Raw genomic sequence first — 14,560 nt, 5'->3', positions numbered from 1 at the left:
CGAGTGTACTGGAGGAGGTGGACGTTTATACAAAGCTCGATGACAATGTGGAGGATGTGAAGGGACCACCATTGGATATCTGTATGGAGCTATTGAGGCTTCCAAGGGCTTCAAAAGATTGTTGTATAGAAATAATGGACTAGTTCATCTGTATCATTGGCTACTACATGATATTAAGAAATCATAAAAAGCGCGATCTGTGAGCGTTTTGAGATGCAAACTCATTAATGATAACATCAACATCGATGTTTTTTTAAAAGTTCTTTCTCGATTGATAACATTGCAAGACCATTCAACCGTTCATTGACGACCTCAAGTAGTTCTTGATCAACTTCAACTTCGAAAAACTTCTTTCAGCCGATGCCACAGTTACTGGAACTGTTAAAAAAATTCTATATGCGATTGAAGCATTTGGATAACAATCTGCAGATTTGACAAACTCAAGAATATCAGTCGCAGACAGTAATGTATTTAGCAAAGTAGATTGTAACACTTTCAATTCTGAGTAAAGATTCTTTACATCAACATCGGATGTATATGTAGAGTGAAAAGTTAAGCAACATTCTACCAATTCCTTTTCACTAAAGACTTTAACTTTTATGAATCAAACAAAAATCCAAAAATACTCCCAAAAGTTTTTAATTGCTCAAATCTACTTTCTAAAGAAGCAATTGCCATATCAACAACCACCAAAAAATATTCAAGTCTAAATACTTCTTCAGGCGATTGGTTTTGTTCATCTTCTTCATTAGTTTCATCAAAATGTCTTTTTTTTTTTAATAATGTGACGCCTTGTCGGAAGAGTAGGCTCTACATCCATATCAAGTGCAATAGTTTTAGCAATATTCAGACAAGAAAGAAAGCCGTCAACTCTAAACTTCTCAAAATATGCACTATACCTTCAACATGTACTATTGTGCTATCAATACACATGGACTTAGATTGCAATTTCTTACTCACCTTATTTATGACAAATAAAATTTCATAACTGATACTGTCGTTTGTGTACCAAAAATAAACCTAAATATACTAACGGAAGCTAGTGATAAGTAGGGTCGATTCTCCACAGGGAGGCAAGATATATGTCTTAAGGTCCGTCTATCTAAGTCACAAAATGGGGGGGGGGGTTTAATTTGGCCTGGTTTCCTAAGCTACAAAAGATTTAAAGGAAAGAGAAATAAAGGAAAGAGCAATAAAAGTGAGAAAATATGATAAGAGTGATCAAATAAGAGAGGGTATGCCAGGATTTCGGTTCACCATGGTAGTCTATCGACTCAGCGGCAAATAGCCTAGACAATCTACTGTGAGAAGGATAAGGGAAAGGTCCTTCCGGTCCAATTTCTATCCTAGATTTCCACTAACTTAACTTCCGTCCTCATTAGGGTAGTCTACTGTTCATAGCAGGTCTATTTATTCCAATCTTCCGATTCAGGAGTAAAGTTAACCAGATTAATGTAATTTAGAAGCGTGCACTCAACTAAATTGGTGTTACAGTTATATTTCTATGGGGACAGATTCTCACATATAAATTATCTAGCTTATTCGCTACATCGTCACAATCCTACCATAGATCCCCTAGTCCTAACATAAAGAGAATTACCTACGCATGTTATTAATGGTTTCAACAACAATAATAATAATAATAATAATAATAATAATAATAATAATAATAATAATAATAATAATAATAATAATAATAATAATAATAATAATAATAATAATAATAATAATAATAATAATAATAATAATAATAATAATAATAATAATAATAATAATAATAATCATAATAATAATAATAATAATAATAATAATAATAATAATAATAATAATAATAATAATAATAATAATAATAATAATAATAATAATAATAATAATAATAATAATAATAATAATAATAATAATAATAATAATAATAATAATAATAAGCAGGCTAATTAGAGGCATAATGAAAGAATAACAATCAAGCATAAATTGAACTAGGGCAAAAACAATAATGAAATAACAAAAGATTAATGCAAATAAAGTATTAAGATTAAGAGTAGAAGAATAATTACAATCTTAAATTTCAAGCGTAAAGAACAATCCGCAAAGCAAAGAGCAATTAAGAGCAAAAGTTTCTGAGATTAAGAGAAGTAAAAGCAGTCTGTAGACAAGAGGTGACTTGGATGAGGAATCTCATCAATGCTCAATTTTAGTCGAGGAATTGCAGAAAGTTGGCAGATGAAGACGGGTTTTGAGTATTTTGGGGAGATGACGGGGTTTGGTCTGAATCTGATTTTGTTATCAGGTTTTGATGTAGTGTGTGTTTTCTTGTTTTTTTAGTTGGTTTTGTTTTGCCTTTTGGGCCAGTTTTTGGTGGGCTGTTGTTGGATTTTGTTTGTTCGGATGAGATATTTGTCTTACCGACAAAATGTCTACCGATACACAGTGGTGACCATTTTATATATATATATATATATATATATATATATATATATATACACTTACATTTTATCAAAAAAAAAAAAGCAGTCTGTAAAGTATGAAAAGTATCATAAGTATGTTTATTAACCTAATTATGACTTCATTATATAGGGAAGCGTAATACTTAACAAAATAATCTATCACGGGCTTAGTAAACCCGCGTATAACATCAAACCTCTCGATCGAGTGATTTCAGACCACTCGATCGATGTCTTCTCCAACAATTCTTCTCGATCGAGAAATTAAAGCTCTCGATCGAGGAACTCCAATAAACACCATTTCGATCGAGCTCTTGGAATCACTCGATCGACCACTCGTGTCAGCCAAACCACTCGATCGACCCTCAATTCTTCTCGATCGATTGGATTTCCATTGCATCAGCCTCAAATCGTCCCTTGGCAGCTTCATAGACCTTCCTTCACGCATTCCAATGTACGACTCTCGCTCCAATATTCCCGTCTCCTTATAATGCATGCTGAATAGGACGAATAAGGCGCGGTTCCACTACTTTCAGGTTCATTTCTGCAAATTAGACAAAAAAAACCAAAGTAGCCAATTCGGGGCATTTCGCAATACATAACGATACAAAAAGGCATAGAAATGCGTGCAATAAAAGGCTAAATAGTCTATATAAATTGCACGTATCAAATCTCCCCAAACCGAACCTTTACTCATCCACGAGAAAACGAAATGCAAACTAATGGAACGGAAATGAAAACTCAGAGCTAGCTATAACTTGTCTACTTAAACCAATTTAATGCAGTCAAAAATTAACAGTCATAGCTACAACAGTCAATACGCAAACGAGTTATAAGATGTATGTCCATAAATAAAGTTGACCTATCGACATTGCAAGACCAACAAAATCGGACTCTCACGTGATCACTCTTCTCTCATGAAGCAAAGGGTGAATAATTATATGTAAGAGAGAAAGAGAATACAGTCACTCACCTAAACTGCGACCTACATAACATGCATGCAACAAAAATGATAGATGATTCAAGTACTACGCATACATTCCAATCAACAATGTCCGTCATAGCCGAGGGCTTACAAATGATATGGGAAAGGGAGGTTACAGGTGAGAAAAGGCAAAAAAAGATTATGGAAATGTGGAGGTAAAGCGTCAAGCTAGCACCTAACAGGACCATATAAAACCATCCGAAACTCAGCTGACTAGAGAATAAAATGAAAGTGCCCTTCATTGGCACACAACTCATTAACCAAATACACAATCTGCTTAAAAAGATGTAAATAAGGACAGAGGAGTGAGACCGTCACAAACTTCCCTTTTTTAATACGGTCTCATCTTTTCAAATTCTACCTCTTTTCCATTTTTTTTCTTTCTTTTTCTTCTTCCCGTTTCACATGTCTCATTTTTTTTTTCATTCCTCATTTTTCTACCAACCCCAAGCAGATGAAAATCGGCCAAACTCGCAGCATGATAAACATACCACAAAAGTCACACTAAACTAGCTTGACTGGGCAGGCTAAATTTTGGTTGTAGCTAATGGGTCAAAAAGGCTATATTTGGCTTAAGTGGAGCTAAATGGGTGAAAATGAAAGGAAGGGAAATTCGCAAGCACCTCCCTGCATGTGACACCGACCACAAACCCGAATGTATACAATTGACAAGAAATCAAATTTCATAAATGTGCAAAAGTGATAGACATGCTATGCAAGGAGTACTACTCTCAATTCCTATGTAAACTTGTAACACCCGCGAATTTCCCATTTTGACATTTAAAATTTATTAAACCGTTTGATTATTTTATTTTATATTTTTAAATTATTTAATTTAATTAATTCATTTTAAGCACGATTTTAATGAAAAGAATATTTTAAAGTACGTATTATTAAATTATATTTTTGAGGCATAATTTATATAAGAATTTATGTATACATATTTTGGTCGGACAGTAATAATAATAATTCCCGTCTCAATTTCCGTCTAGCTATAGACCGTCACATTTCCACTTGTGAGACTAATCTTTCTCGACCTATCCTATATCGACACACACCCCTATCCACCCCACACTCTACCTTTATATATTATTACATATTATTGTATATTATTATAATTACTACTATTTTATAATATTCTTATTATTATTAAATATTATGGTGGTTGTTGTCTATTTGCCCCACACCTGCGTACTCTCTCCTTTCCTCGTCTCCTTTTCTTCTTCCCTGCACAAAAACAAAACAACAACAGCAGCGAACAACAGAGCACCGTGCAACCCTTTTTCGCAAGCTTCAAACCCATATTTCTCCTCCGTCTCGCAACCAAAATGCATAATTTTCACACCATTCTCTTCCTCTTTCCTTCTTTATTCTTTCAAGGTGAGAAAGTATTGTTTTTGTGGTGATTTCCTGACCCGTCTCATGAAAGTTCTGATTTTTAGCTCTTTTATCTCGTTTTCTTTCCTCTAGTTTAAGAAACTGAAGACCCGGTGAGAGGCTCATACTTTTTAGACGTTTTCTCGGAGTTTTGAAGGGCAAAAAGGTAACGGTGATAGGTTACTCGACAAACATGTCGAAAGTTCCGTCTTACTTGTCGTTCTTTGGTTCTTGGTTAATAAAGTTTAATTCTTTACTCCTTTTATCGTTTGTATAGTGTATTTGTCTCGAATGGGTGTCTGAAATGGTGGTATCGTCCCCTGTTCCCTTGACCGTGGTATTAATGGCCGCGGGACTGGTGTCGTACGATGGTGGTAGTCGAAATAGGGGTTGTGGGTGACCTGTTACGGTCTCTGTTGGGTCGGGTTTTATGGTTTTGCAGGTTTGTCCCTCCATGACCGTGCTTGGCACATTTTGGGTGGTTGTTTTGTGACCCCGTTTTGTCTGTCGTGGGTGGCTTACATATTATGCATCAACGGCGGATTCGGGTCATATTAATGATAACAATTTCGTCTAAATTTCCGTTTCCAAATGGTTGGCTGTGACGGGTTTATGAGAACCCACAACGGGACTGTTTTGAGTCGTGTTGGTGATGGTCTTGTTTATATTCGGTAATCTCGTGTTGAATGGTTTCCTATAGACTGTGTCGGGTACCGTTTCGGTGGCTGTTCACAGGTGGTTTGGGCCGGCCGCGGAGTAGTGGTCAGGTTTGATTTTGTTGGCGAGTTGATGGCTGGCCGTGGGTGGGTGCTTGGGTCATGGTTGGCTGTCTGTTGGGGTGTAGTTTACACGCCTGTCATGTATAATTGTTTATGGGTGTATTAAAAGTTACAACACCCCTTTATTTCCTTGTCTTTCTTCTTTTTTTTCCTTGTTGATGGTTACTTAGTGGTCTTATTTGTTGGGTTGGACACTCACCAATTATTGGGCTTTGCTTGTTCCAATTATTGGGCTTAATATGCTTAACTTCTTGGATCTCCTATGACTTGTTAGCTGGAATTTCCTCTATTTAATGGTTGGACTTTATTTGATTCATTTATTGGTTTATTCGAATAGTTTAACTTCCGTCTCATATTTTATATAACGTAATTAGTTAATATCGTTCATTTATATATTTATTCCTCACATGATTTATAATTGTGGGATATATTATTTAATTATCTCAATTATATATGAATGACGTGTTTTCAGTTTAATATGAGACCAATTTAATTATTCATGCCTTGTTAGTAGTAATTGGTTCATCTTACATTTGAGTCATTTATAATTGAATTTTTGTTTTGCTTATTATAAATGGTTCATTTCCGTTTGTTTACATTTTTATTCAAGTGACAAATATTGAAGAAATGAGTTACTTATTCATATTCATGATTATGATTTGGCATGAAATGTCTCACTTGGATTATCATCGGTTCATTACATGTAGTTGTCTCTTTCCAAGTTGATTCGTATCGCTTGGTTGAGTCGTATTCTTATGATAATGCCTTTATGCTATACTGCATTGCTTGACTTATCTTTACGCCTCTTTCGGACTGTCCTGCCGATTGTGGGTTTAGCTCATATCTTCCGCCTCTTTCGGACTGTCCTGCCGATTGTGGGTTCTCGATTTCCGATCTGTCTTCAAGTCTTGGATGCGGACTATTCTGCCGCATGTCGAATCGGGAACTGTACTGTCCCGAGAGTCTGGCCAGATTTAGACTAGGACTGAGTCTTGGGAGTACCATTGTCGTCCTACCAGGGGAATTGTATTTTGATATATGAGTAGTAAAGGTCTTGCTTGGTTATAGATATTGGTATTTGTCCTTCTTGTGTTGTTTGTCTTGGTCCTATCGGATACTAGGGGTGAGCTATAAGCCCTCTAGTTGCAATATGATCGTCGGGATTGATGTTCCCATCCGTTCTTATGGTGAGATGCAAGCCATAAGTATGAATGTGACATTAGTAGTCACGTCCCGTGCAATGCTTTCTAAGTGGTTTTCCAAATAATGGCTACAGTTTCTATTTTTGTAATTTGCATTGATTGATCCCTACTTAACTGTTTCACATGATTCGGATTCTAATATCACATTTATGTTGTATTTCCTTGAAATGCGTGCCTTGGTGTAGATTACCGTATTCTTGTCTTTCATATTATTTAATTGTCTCACATGAATAGTTGAATCTTTATTATGCTAATGTTATCTATCTTGTTCCATCTCATTTAATCACCATGTTTAATTATAAACTTGATATTCATTTCTTTTGTAAGTATCTTATATGACTTATCTGTTTTAGTTCTTTGTTATGTTCGTTTCGACATTTTGTGGCTGGGAGAACCTTGAGTTACTCCCCACTGACTGTGGCGTTCATGTTTACATGAATGACAGGTATTAGTTGGTGCATCTATGGGGTGAAGACATGTGTGAGCTAGCGAGCACTTTGGCCTAGTAGTTGGTTTATTAAGATTGTTTAGACTCACCTTTTATTGTATTGTCATTCGAGGGATATATTTTCCCTCACCTTGACTATCACATTTGTATAATTTAAACTTTATTTCCGCATTCTTTATTTATGTTTTGGATTTTAATGACCCGCGCTTTAATTTTTAAAAGTTTCAACAACTTCAAATTTTCCGCTTGAATTTAAAAGTTATATTTTCCGCTTTATCGCGAGGTGTCACAAACTGGTCATGAATGTCACCAGTTATATGGCTCTAAATCTCAGAAATTGCAAAGTAGTTTGCCAATTTATCAGGTCAAGTCTACACAGTCAGCTAAATTTGAACAAAAACTCGTAGATATGCGCAAGACTCAGCTAATAACTGTCAATTAGATGCAAGACTCAAGTAAAAATGACAAGTTACAGTGCAATTTCATCATGGAAATCTACCGTTCCGACTCAACCTATATGCAAAATAAAACGTGAATATTTTTGATTTTTTTTTGAAATTTTCTAATTTCTATTTTTTTTATTTTTTTCATGATTTTTTGAAATAAATAAATATAATGCAAGCAGAAAAAGGAAACGTGAATGCAAAAACAAATGCAAATGCAGACTCAAAGGATGCATTACCCTCCCCAAACCAAAACGGACAACTCCCTCGTTGTCCTCCAGCATACACCAGCAGATATATACATGTGACACCCCCATACTCCAAGTGCCTTACCAGGACCACTCAGGTATAGGAACGTCACCATCTCGGTTACTCGAGGCAATGAATATCATAAGACAATAAAGAAACGTACTTTAAAAGTAAATATAGTTTAAGTGATTACACGTCTCAAACCAAAACTGTTAAATGAAAAACAATTCCAAAACCAAACTGTCTACTAGCAAAATTGAACAACTACAAATATCGTCTGACACAGCGGAAGACTCTTCTAATGCCAAGTGATGACTCATCCCAGCTAGCCCAAAAGCATCATATCAAACCTGCTCAACAACTGCTCACCATCCCCGAATGGATCACCACAGTTTTACAAAACAAACAACGGGGTCAGTACTAATTACACAATACAAATCACGATAAAACAAATACCAAACAGCTCAATCGTCACATCAAGCCCCAAACTCCATAATCAATCTCCATATAACTGACTACACACTAAAGTGTGTATTCCTGCCAGAGTACCCATCGCAATAGATACTCCACACCGCCAGTGGGGGACCGCAGTCGTTCCCACTTAAGCCCCGCTCATCTCCATCGAGTGATAAACCCATGTTCATTAATGTGCACATCCCTTCCGTGGCGGGTTCCACAGAAGGCGAATCAAGGGCATGAAGCCACTCCCGCAAGTGACTCCACTCAGCCAGGGACGCACCCCAAAGAACACAGACAGATACAACAACAGTCAACGTTAATAATCAACAACCGTCACAAACACCAATAATATACTTTAACAACAATCACAATGAAACCACCAACCACATCATTTAATTAATACTGAGTAGGGAAACCCTACCTGGAATGCAATCACAAATCAGACGACCTAGCAGCTGTCTCAAAATCTCTCCTCTACGAATCCTCCTCCTATACATATATTCATACAATTACTACCTTAACCATATAAAACATAAAAACCCCCAAATCCCCAAATTAGGGTTTAACCAACATCAACCAAATGCTATAAAAATGGTACGTAGAACTTACCCTTGACGCAAAGATCACAATGGTACAAAGAACAAAGGAAACCGACTCCGCTAGATCCGGGATTTGCCAATAATGCGAATGAATCAAACAACGTAACTTGCAACCTCTCTTTTGTGTTTTTAGGTTTGTAAAAGTGATTAGGAAAAGATGACGGAGTATTATATATTAATCCACATTATTAACAAAACCCGTCAAATATCACCCGATAACCGACTTACTCGATCGAGTAAGTCACGTACTCAATCGAGCGCCACTTACTCGATCGAGTGCCAAGGCTACTCGATCGAGTACCCTACAGCCAGACTACTGTTTCGTATACCAAAACATACTTTCTCGACAGAGTAAGCCCCACTCGATAGAGTACCCAGAGACTCATAAAACCGTAGTATTACAATACAGGGGAACGGGAAAAATACAACCAATAAATGAATGAAAAACGATAAATAAAAAGGAGACAGAAATAAATAAAAGATTAAGAATGTACATACAAAATACGAACTTCCCCAAACCAGCTGAAAACAGGGGAAGTGAGTAGACCAGTAGCTACTCGTTATCTGCCTCCTCCTCCTTCCCACCACCGTGAAGTCTGGGTCCCTCTCCTGCTCCCTCCTCCTCGTCTCCTCAGCTCGGGTCCTCTCCTCCTCTGCAGCTGTGTCCTCCTCACTGGCCGGCTGTGGGTACTCCTCAGCTGGCTACCGGTAGAAAGACGGGTGTGGCCAACCCTCAGGAATAGGATGTCCTCTCCTCATGTGATACTCGTATAAAGGGAACAAAGCAAGAGCAATGTCCCGCTCCATATCAGCCTGCCTAGTAAGAAGCTCAAGAAGCAAACCGTCACGGCGCCCTTGGTCTAGGACCTCGGACGCCACAAAAGGTGGAGGAGGAATAAAGTTAACCGGATAGACCGGCTGTGTAGTGTCAGAAGTAAGAGTAGGAGTAGGGATCGAGGTAGGAATGGCCGTGGAAGGCTGGCCACCCGTAGAAGGTGTGGATCCCTCTCTGGTCCTTGGTCTCTTCCGCTTCTTAGAAGCGAACATGGTAGGAGGTGGAGCAAGTGTGAGTTGGAAAAAGGGAAGGGGTGGAGGTATCCTACCCCTCACAGTAGTCAACGGGACAAGATGAGGTAGGGTGGTGCAAGGTAAGGTCTCGGACAAGGAGCCACAGATCTTCCAAGTCCGGTGGTCAGAAGCAAGCCAAGTCATAGACAACATAGTGGCAAGGTCGAGGTACCTATCAGTGTCTAGGTGCTATAAGTCGCGAAGGAAGGCGGGGAATATAGAACGGGCAAGAAAGTTGGCTATGCCACCGCAAACAATGGTGCCCGACGTCTTCTGCCCCACATTATGAAAATACTGAGCAGTCAAATAAGCAATGTTAAGCACAAAAGGTCCCTCGCTATCAATGTTCAGGTAACTTCCAAGAATAGACAACTCAATGTTGTTCACATTGTTCGGTTCTTTATGGCCAAAGATGGTCCCACCCATAAGACGCAAGAAGTAACGGGTCGGGGGAAGGTGGACATACGCGAGCTTGCGCTCCTCAAAACTGGTATGTGCCAAGGTCCGCCACAGGATGCGGATGACCTTCCTAGGAGGGCCAGAGTCACCGGTAGAAGACAAACCTAACCTACTGCCAAACTCCTCTAAGGTCCAAGACGTAGTCCGGTTGAATAACCGGAAAGAGACACAAGCACAACCCGGGTCAGTGGCGTAGGCGCCGGAAGAAAAGGTGAAGGATCTGAAAAACTCGAGGGTCGGCTCCTTATAGGTCGTGGCACTCATGGTAATCAGTCCAGACATCCCCGCCCCGTTCAGTAACTCAACTACGGGCTCGTAGATACCTAACTTCTCAAATGACTTCCGATACAAAAATTTTGTTGAAGCAAAATCACAGCTCTCTAAAGCATAAAAACGAGTACGTTGTATAGCGTTAACAAAACGTACCTCGGAGTAATCGGGGTGCGAGTCGAGAGACTCTTCAGCTCGGATAGTGAGCGGTGAGCAGAGGGTGTACCTCGTCCGCGATCCCGTCCTCTAGTATCTGAAGAAGAAGCCCGTCCAGTAGCGGGACGAGGTACTAAAGCAGCCCGGTAGGCCGCTGTGGCAGATGGTGACGACGCTACAGGGGTCGTCAGCGTAGTGGACACGGTACCAGAAGTGAAAACAGTAGCTGTACTAGTTTAGGCAGCGAAAACAGAACTAGCAGCAGTGCTAGCAGAAACGGTGGCAGAGAGCGGAAACAGAGCTAGCAACAACAGAGACGGAGCTAGCAACAGCAGTAGTAGTAGTACCAGCAGTAACAGCAGGAAAAACAGTGGTACTAATAGTCGGAGTGACGGTGGTAACGGCACGTACCACCGTCTCAGTCGAGGATGGAACAACGGTCGAGCTAGTCGAAGGCAGTGTACTACTTTCCATCTTAATCAAGCAAGTAATGGGGAAATACAATCAATTAAACAATTGGAACACGAAATCCCCTAATTTCAGACGGATTTTCGAAATAGTCGAAAAACCCTAAACCCTAATTCCATTAACAATGTCGAGAATAATCAAATAAACAACAAAGGAATGAAAGGGGATAATTACTTGATGATTACCCACAACAATTAAGCAATAAAATCGACAAGAATTGATGCAAAAGGCGGATTTCAAATAGAAAACCCGTAAAACCCTAATCGCCCAAATTGACCGCAATAAAGAGGAATTTTAAGGGGGAAGTAGAGGGCAAGTGTCGATTTTAGCACAAGGAAAATAATGTGGGTGTTAGATTTGGTATAAGGGGAAGATTAAGGGGACATTTGGTGAAAAATCGCTCAAAGTATCGTATAAACAAGAAGAAGGTAAGTTAGAATGAATAATAAAGGAAGAAAAGAAAACTTCCTGCGTGTTATAGAAACTTTCACTCGATCGAGTGATTCAAAACCCCTCGATCAAGAACTCTGGCCTTAACTCTGCTCGATCGAACATAATCCATCTCGATCGAGTATTCCTTATTCTTGCCATTTCGATCGAGTAACTGAATCTACTCGATCGATCACTTTTCTTGGGCATTCCTCTCGATCGAGTACAAAAAGTACTCGATCGAGTTAGTTTCTCGTGTAACTCATCCCAATGCGAAATAATTACCCAAACCTGCATAAAAGATGCAAAAACATATCCCGACAATACCAAATCACAAAATAAGCAGTCTATAGTTTGTTTTCGCTAAACTAACTAAAATAATGTCTAACAGTTCTAAAAAATGCAATAAAGAAGTCCAACGGAAATTCAAATTTTACAAGTTATTACACGGGGTATTCCCCGCTTACTGCCCAAAACACTTCAACAGCCCACAGGAGGGCTTCTGAATGGAGGAGGTCCCTCCAGCGTCTCGGACCGTCCTCTTTGATCGCCATGAGTTTGAATTTGAACTAACGGGAGGAGAGTAATTGGCATCCACGTACGCACCCCGAAAAACACAGACAGATACAACAACAGTCAACGATAATAATCAACAACCGTCACAAACACCAATAATATACTTTAACAACAATAACAACGAAACCACCAACCACATCATGTAATTAATACTGATTAGGGAAACCCTACCTGGAATGCAATCACAAATCAGACGACCTAGCAGCTGTCTCAAAATCTCTCCTCTACGAATCCTCCTCCTATACATATATTCATACAATTACTACCTTAACCATATAAAACATAAAAACCCCCAAATCTCCAAATTAGGGTTTAACCAACATCAACCAAATGCTATAAAAATGGTACTTAGAACTTACGCTTGACGCAAGGATCACAATGGTATAAAGAACAAAGGAAACTGACTCCTCTATCTCCGGGATTTGCCAATAATGCAAATGAATCAAACAACGCAACTTGCAACCTCTCTTTTTGTGTTTTTAGGTTTGTAAAAGTGATTAGGAAAAGATGACGGAGTATTATATATTAATCCGCATTATTAACAAAACCCGTCAAATATCACCCGATAACCGACTTACTCGATCGAGTAAGTCACGTAGTCGATCGAGCGCCACTTACTCGATCGAGTGCCAAGGCTACTCGATCGAGTACCCTACAGGCAGACTACTGTTTCGTATACCAAAAAATATTTACTCGACAGAGTAAGCTCCACTCGATAGAGTACCCAGAGACTCATAAAACCGTAGTATTACAGTCTTCCCTCCTTAAAAAGAACTTCGTGCTCGAAGTTCAAACCACAACAAAACAAAAACACACTAACACTCTCCCGATACAACAACAAAAACAAAACTCAACATAAAACTCCAAAACATACTTACCAAACCAAACTCAACCCGACTCAAACAAATACTAACTACATCAAAATCAACATAAAAACATGTAAAAACTCTTCGCGACCATCTCCTACCCCCTAAAAGAAACAAGGTTACGTCCCCGTAACCATACATACCTGATCAAAAAGAGACGGGTAGCGCTCTCTCATGGCCTCTTCCGCCTCCCATGTAGCCTCCTCAACCTCATGATTAGAACAAAGAACCTTAAGCAACACTGTCTCACCATGTCTAGTTTTCCTAACCTTCCGGTCAAGAATCTGTTTAGGCACCTCAAGATAAGACAAGGACTCATCCAACTCTATGTTCTCTACCTCTAAAACATGTGATGGATCACTATACTTGCGCAGCTGAGACACATGAAACACATTATGCACCCTATCCAAAGTAGACGGTAAAGCCAACCGATAAGCAACCTCTCCAACACGATCTAAGATCTCATACGGTCCTATGAACTTCTGACTCAACTTCCCTTTCTTACCAAATCTCATGACCCCACGCATAGGAGACACTTTCAAAAGAACCTTGTCCCCAACCTGAAACTCTATATCCCTGCGATGTAAATCAGCATAACTCTTTTATCGATCCTGGGCCGCTCTCATCCTCTGTCTGATCAGCTTTATCTGCTCCACCATCTCATGTACCATCTCTGGTCCTAAAACAACTGCCTCAGCACTATCGTCCCAACAAATCGGACTCCTACATCTCCTCCCATATAAAGCCTCAAATGGCGCCATGCCAATACTGGTGTGATAGCTGTTGTTGTAAGAAAACTCGATCAAATCTAACCTCTGTTCCCAGCTACCACCAAAATCCATAACACAAGATCGCAACATATCCTCTAGAGTCTTGATTGTCCTCTCTGTCGGACCATCTGTCGCAGGATGAAATGTTGTACTCATCTTCAAGGTAGTTCCCAAAGACTCATGCAACTCTTTCCAAAACCGTGAGATAAATATCGAATCTCTGTCAGATACCATATCTTTAGAAACCCCATGCAATCTCACCACATTCTTCCGATAAGCCATGGCTAACTGTGCCTTAGTCCATGTATCTTTCATTGGCACAAAATGAGCTGACTTGGTCAGTCGATCCACTATAACCCATATCATATTGTTACCTTATTGACTCTTCGGTAAACCCACAATAAAATCCATAGAAATGGACTCCCACTTCCACTCAAGTACCTCAAGAGACTGAATCTTACCTTGTGGGCGTCGCTGCTCCCCTTTTACTCTCTGACATGTCAAACAACGAGCCAC

The 14,560-nt window shown here is 39.2% G+C and overlaps 1 protein-coding gene across 1 annotated transcript in view; it reads right to left on the bottom strand.

The window, feature by feature from the left end:
* Positions 1-292: 292 nt before the first annotated feature.
* The window catches only part of LOC141640427 (uncharacterized), a 39,134-nt gene continuing 24,866 nt past the window's right edge, over positions 293-14,560 (bottom strand). Inside the window, exons 5-6 of the mRNA XM_074449231.1 lie at positions 900-955; positions 293-423 (exon numbers count right to left, since the gene is read on the bottom strand). Coding sequence (XP_074305332.1) covers positions 293-423; positions 900-955 — 187 coding nt within the window. The remainder of the gene's footprint in view (positions 424-899; positions 956-14,560) is intronic.

This window comes from Silene latifolia, unplaced genomic scaffold (genome assembly GCF_048544455.1).
Source record: "Silene latifolia isolate original U9 population unplaced genomic scaffold, ASM4854445v1 scaffold_79, whole genome shotgun sequence".
In the NCBI taxonomy this organism is placed as follows: Eukaryota; Viridiplantae; Streptophyta; class Magnoliopsida; order Caryophyllales; family Caryophyllaceae; genus Silene; species Silene latifolia.
Note: the sequence above shows the minus strand (reverse complement) of the source record. Positions and strands in the feature narration are given on the sequence as shown.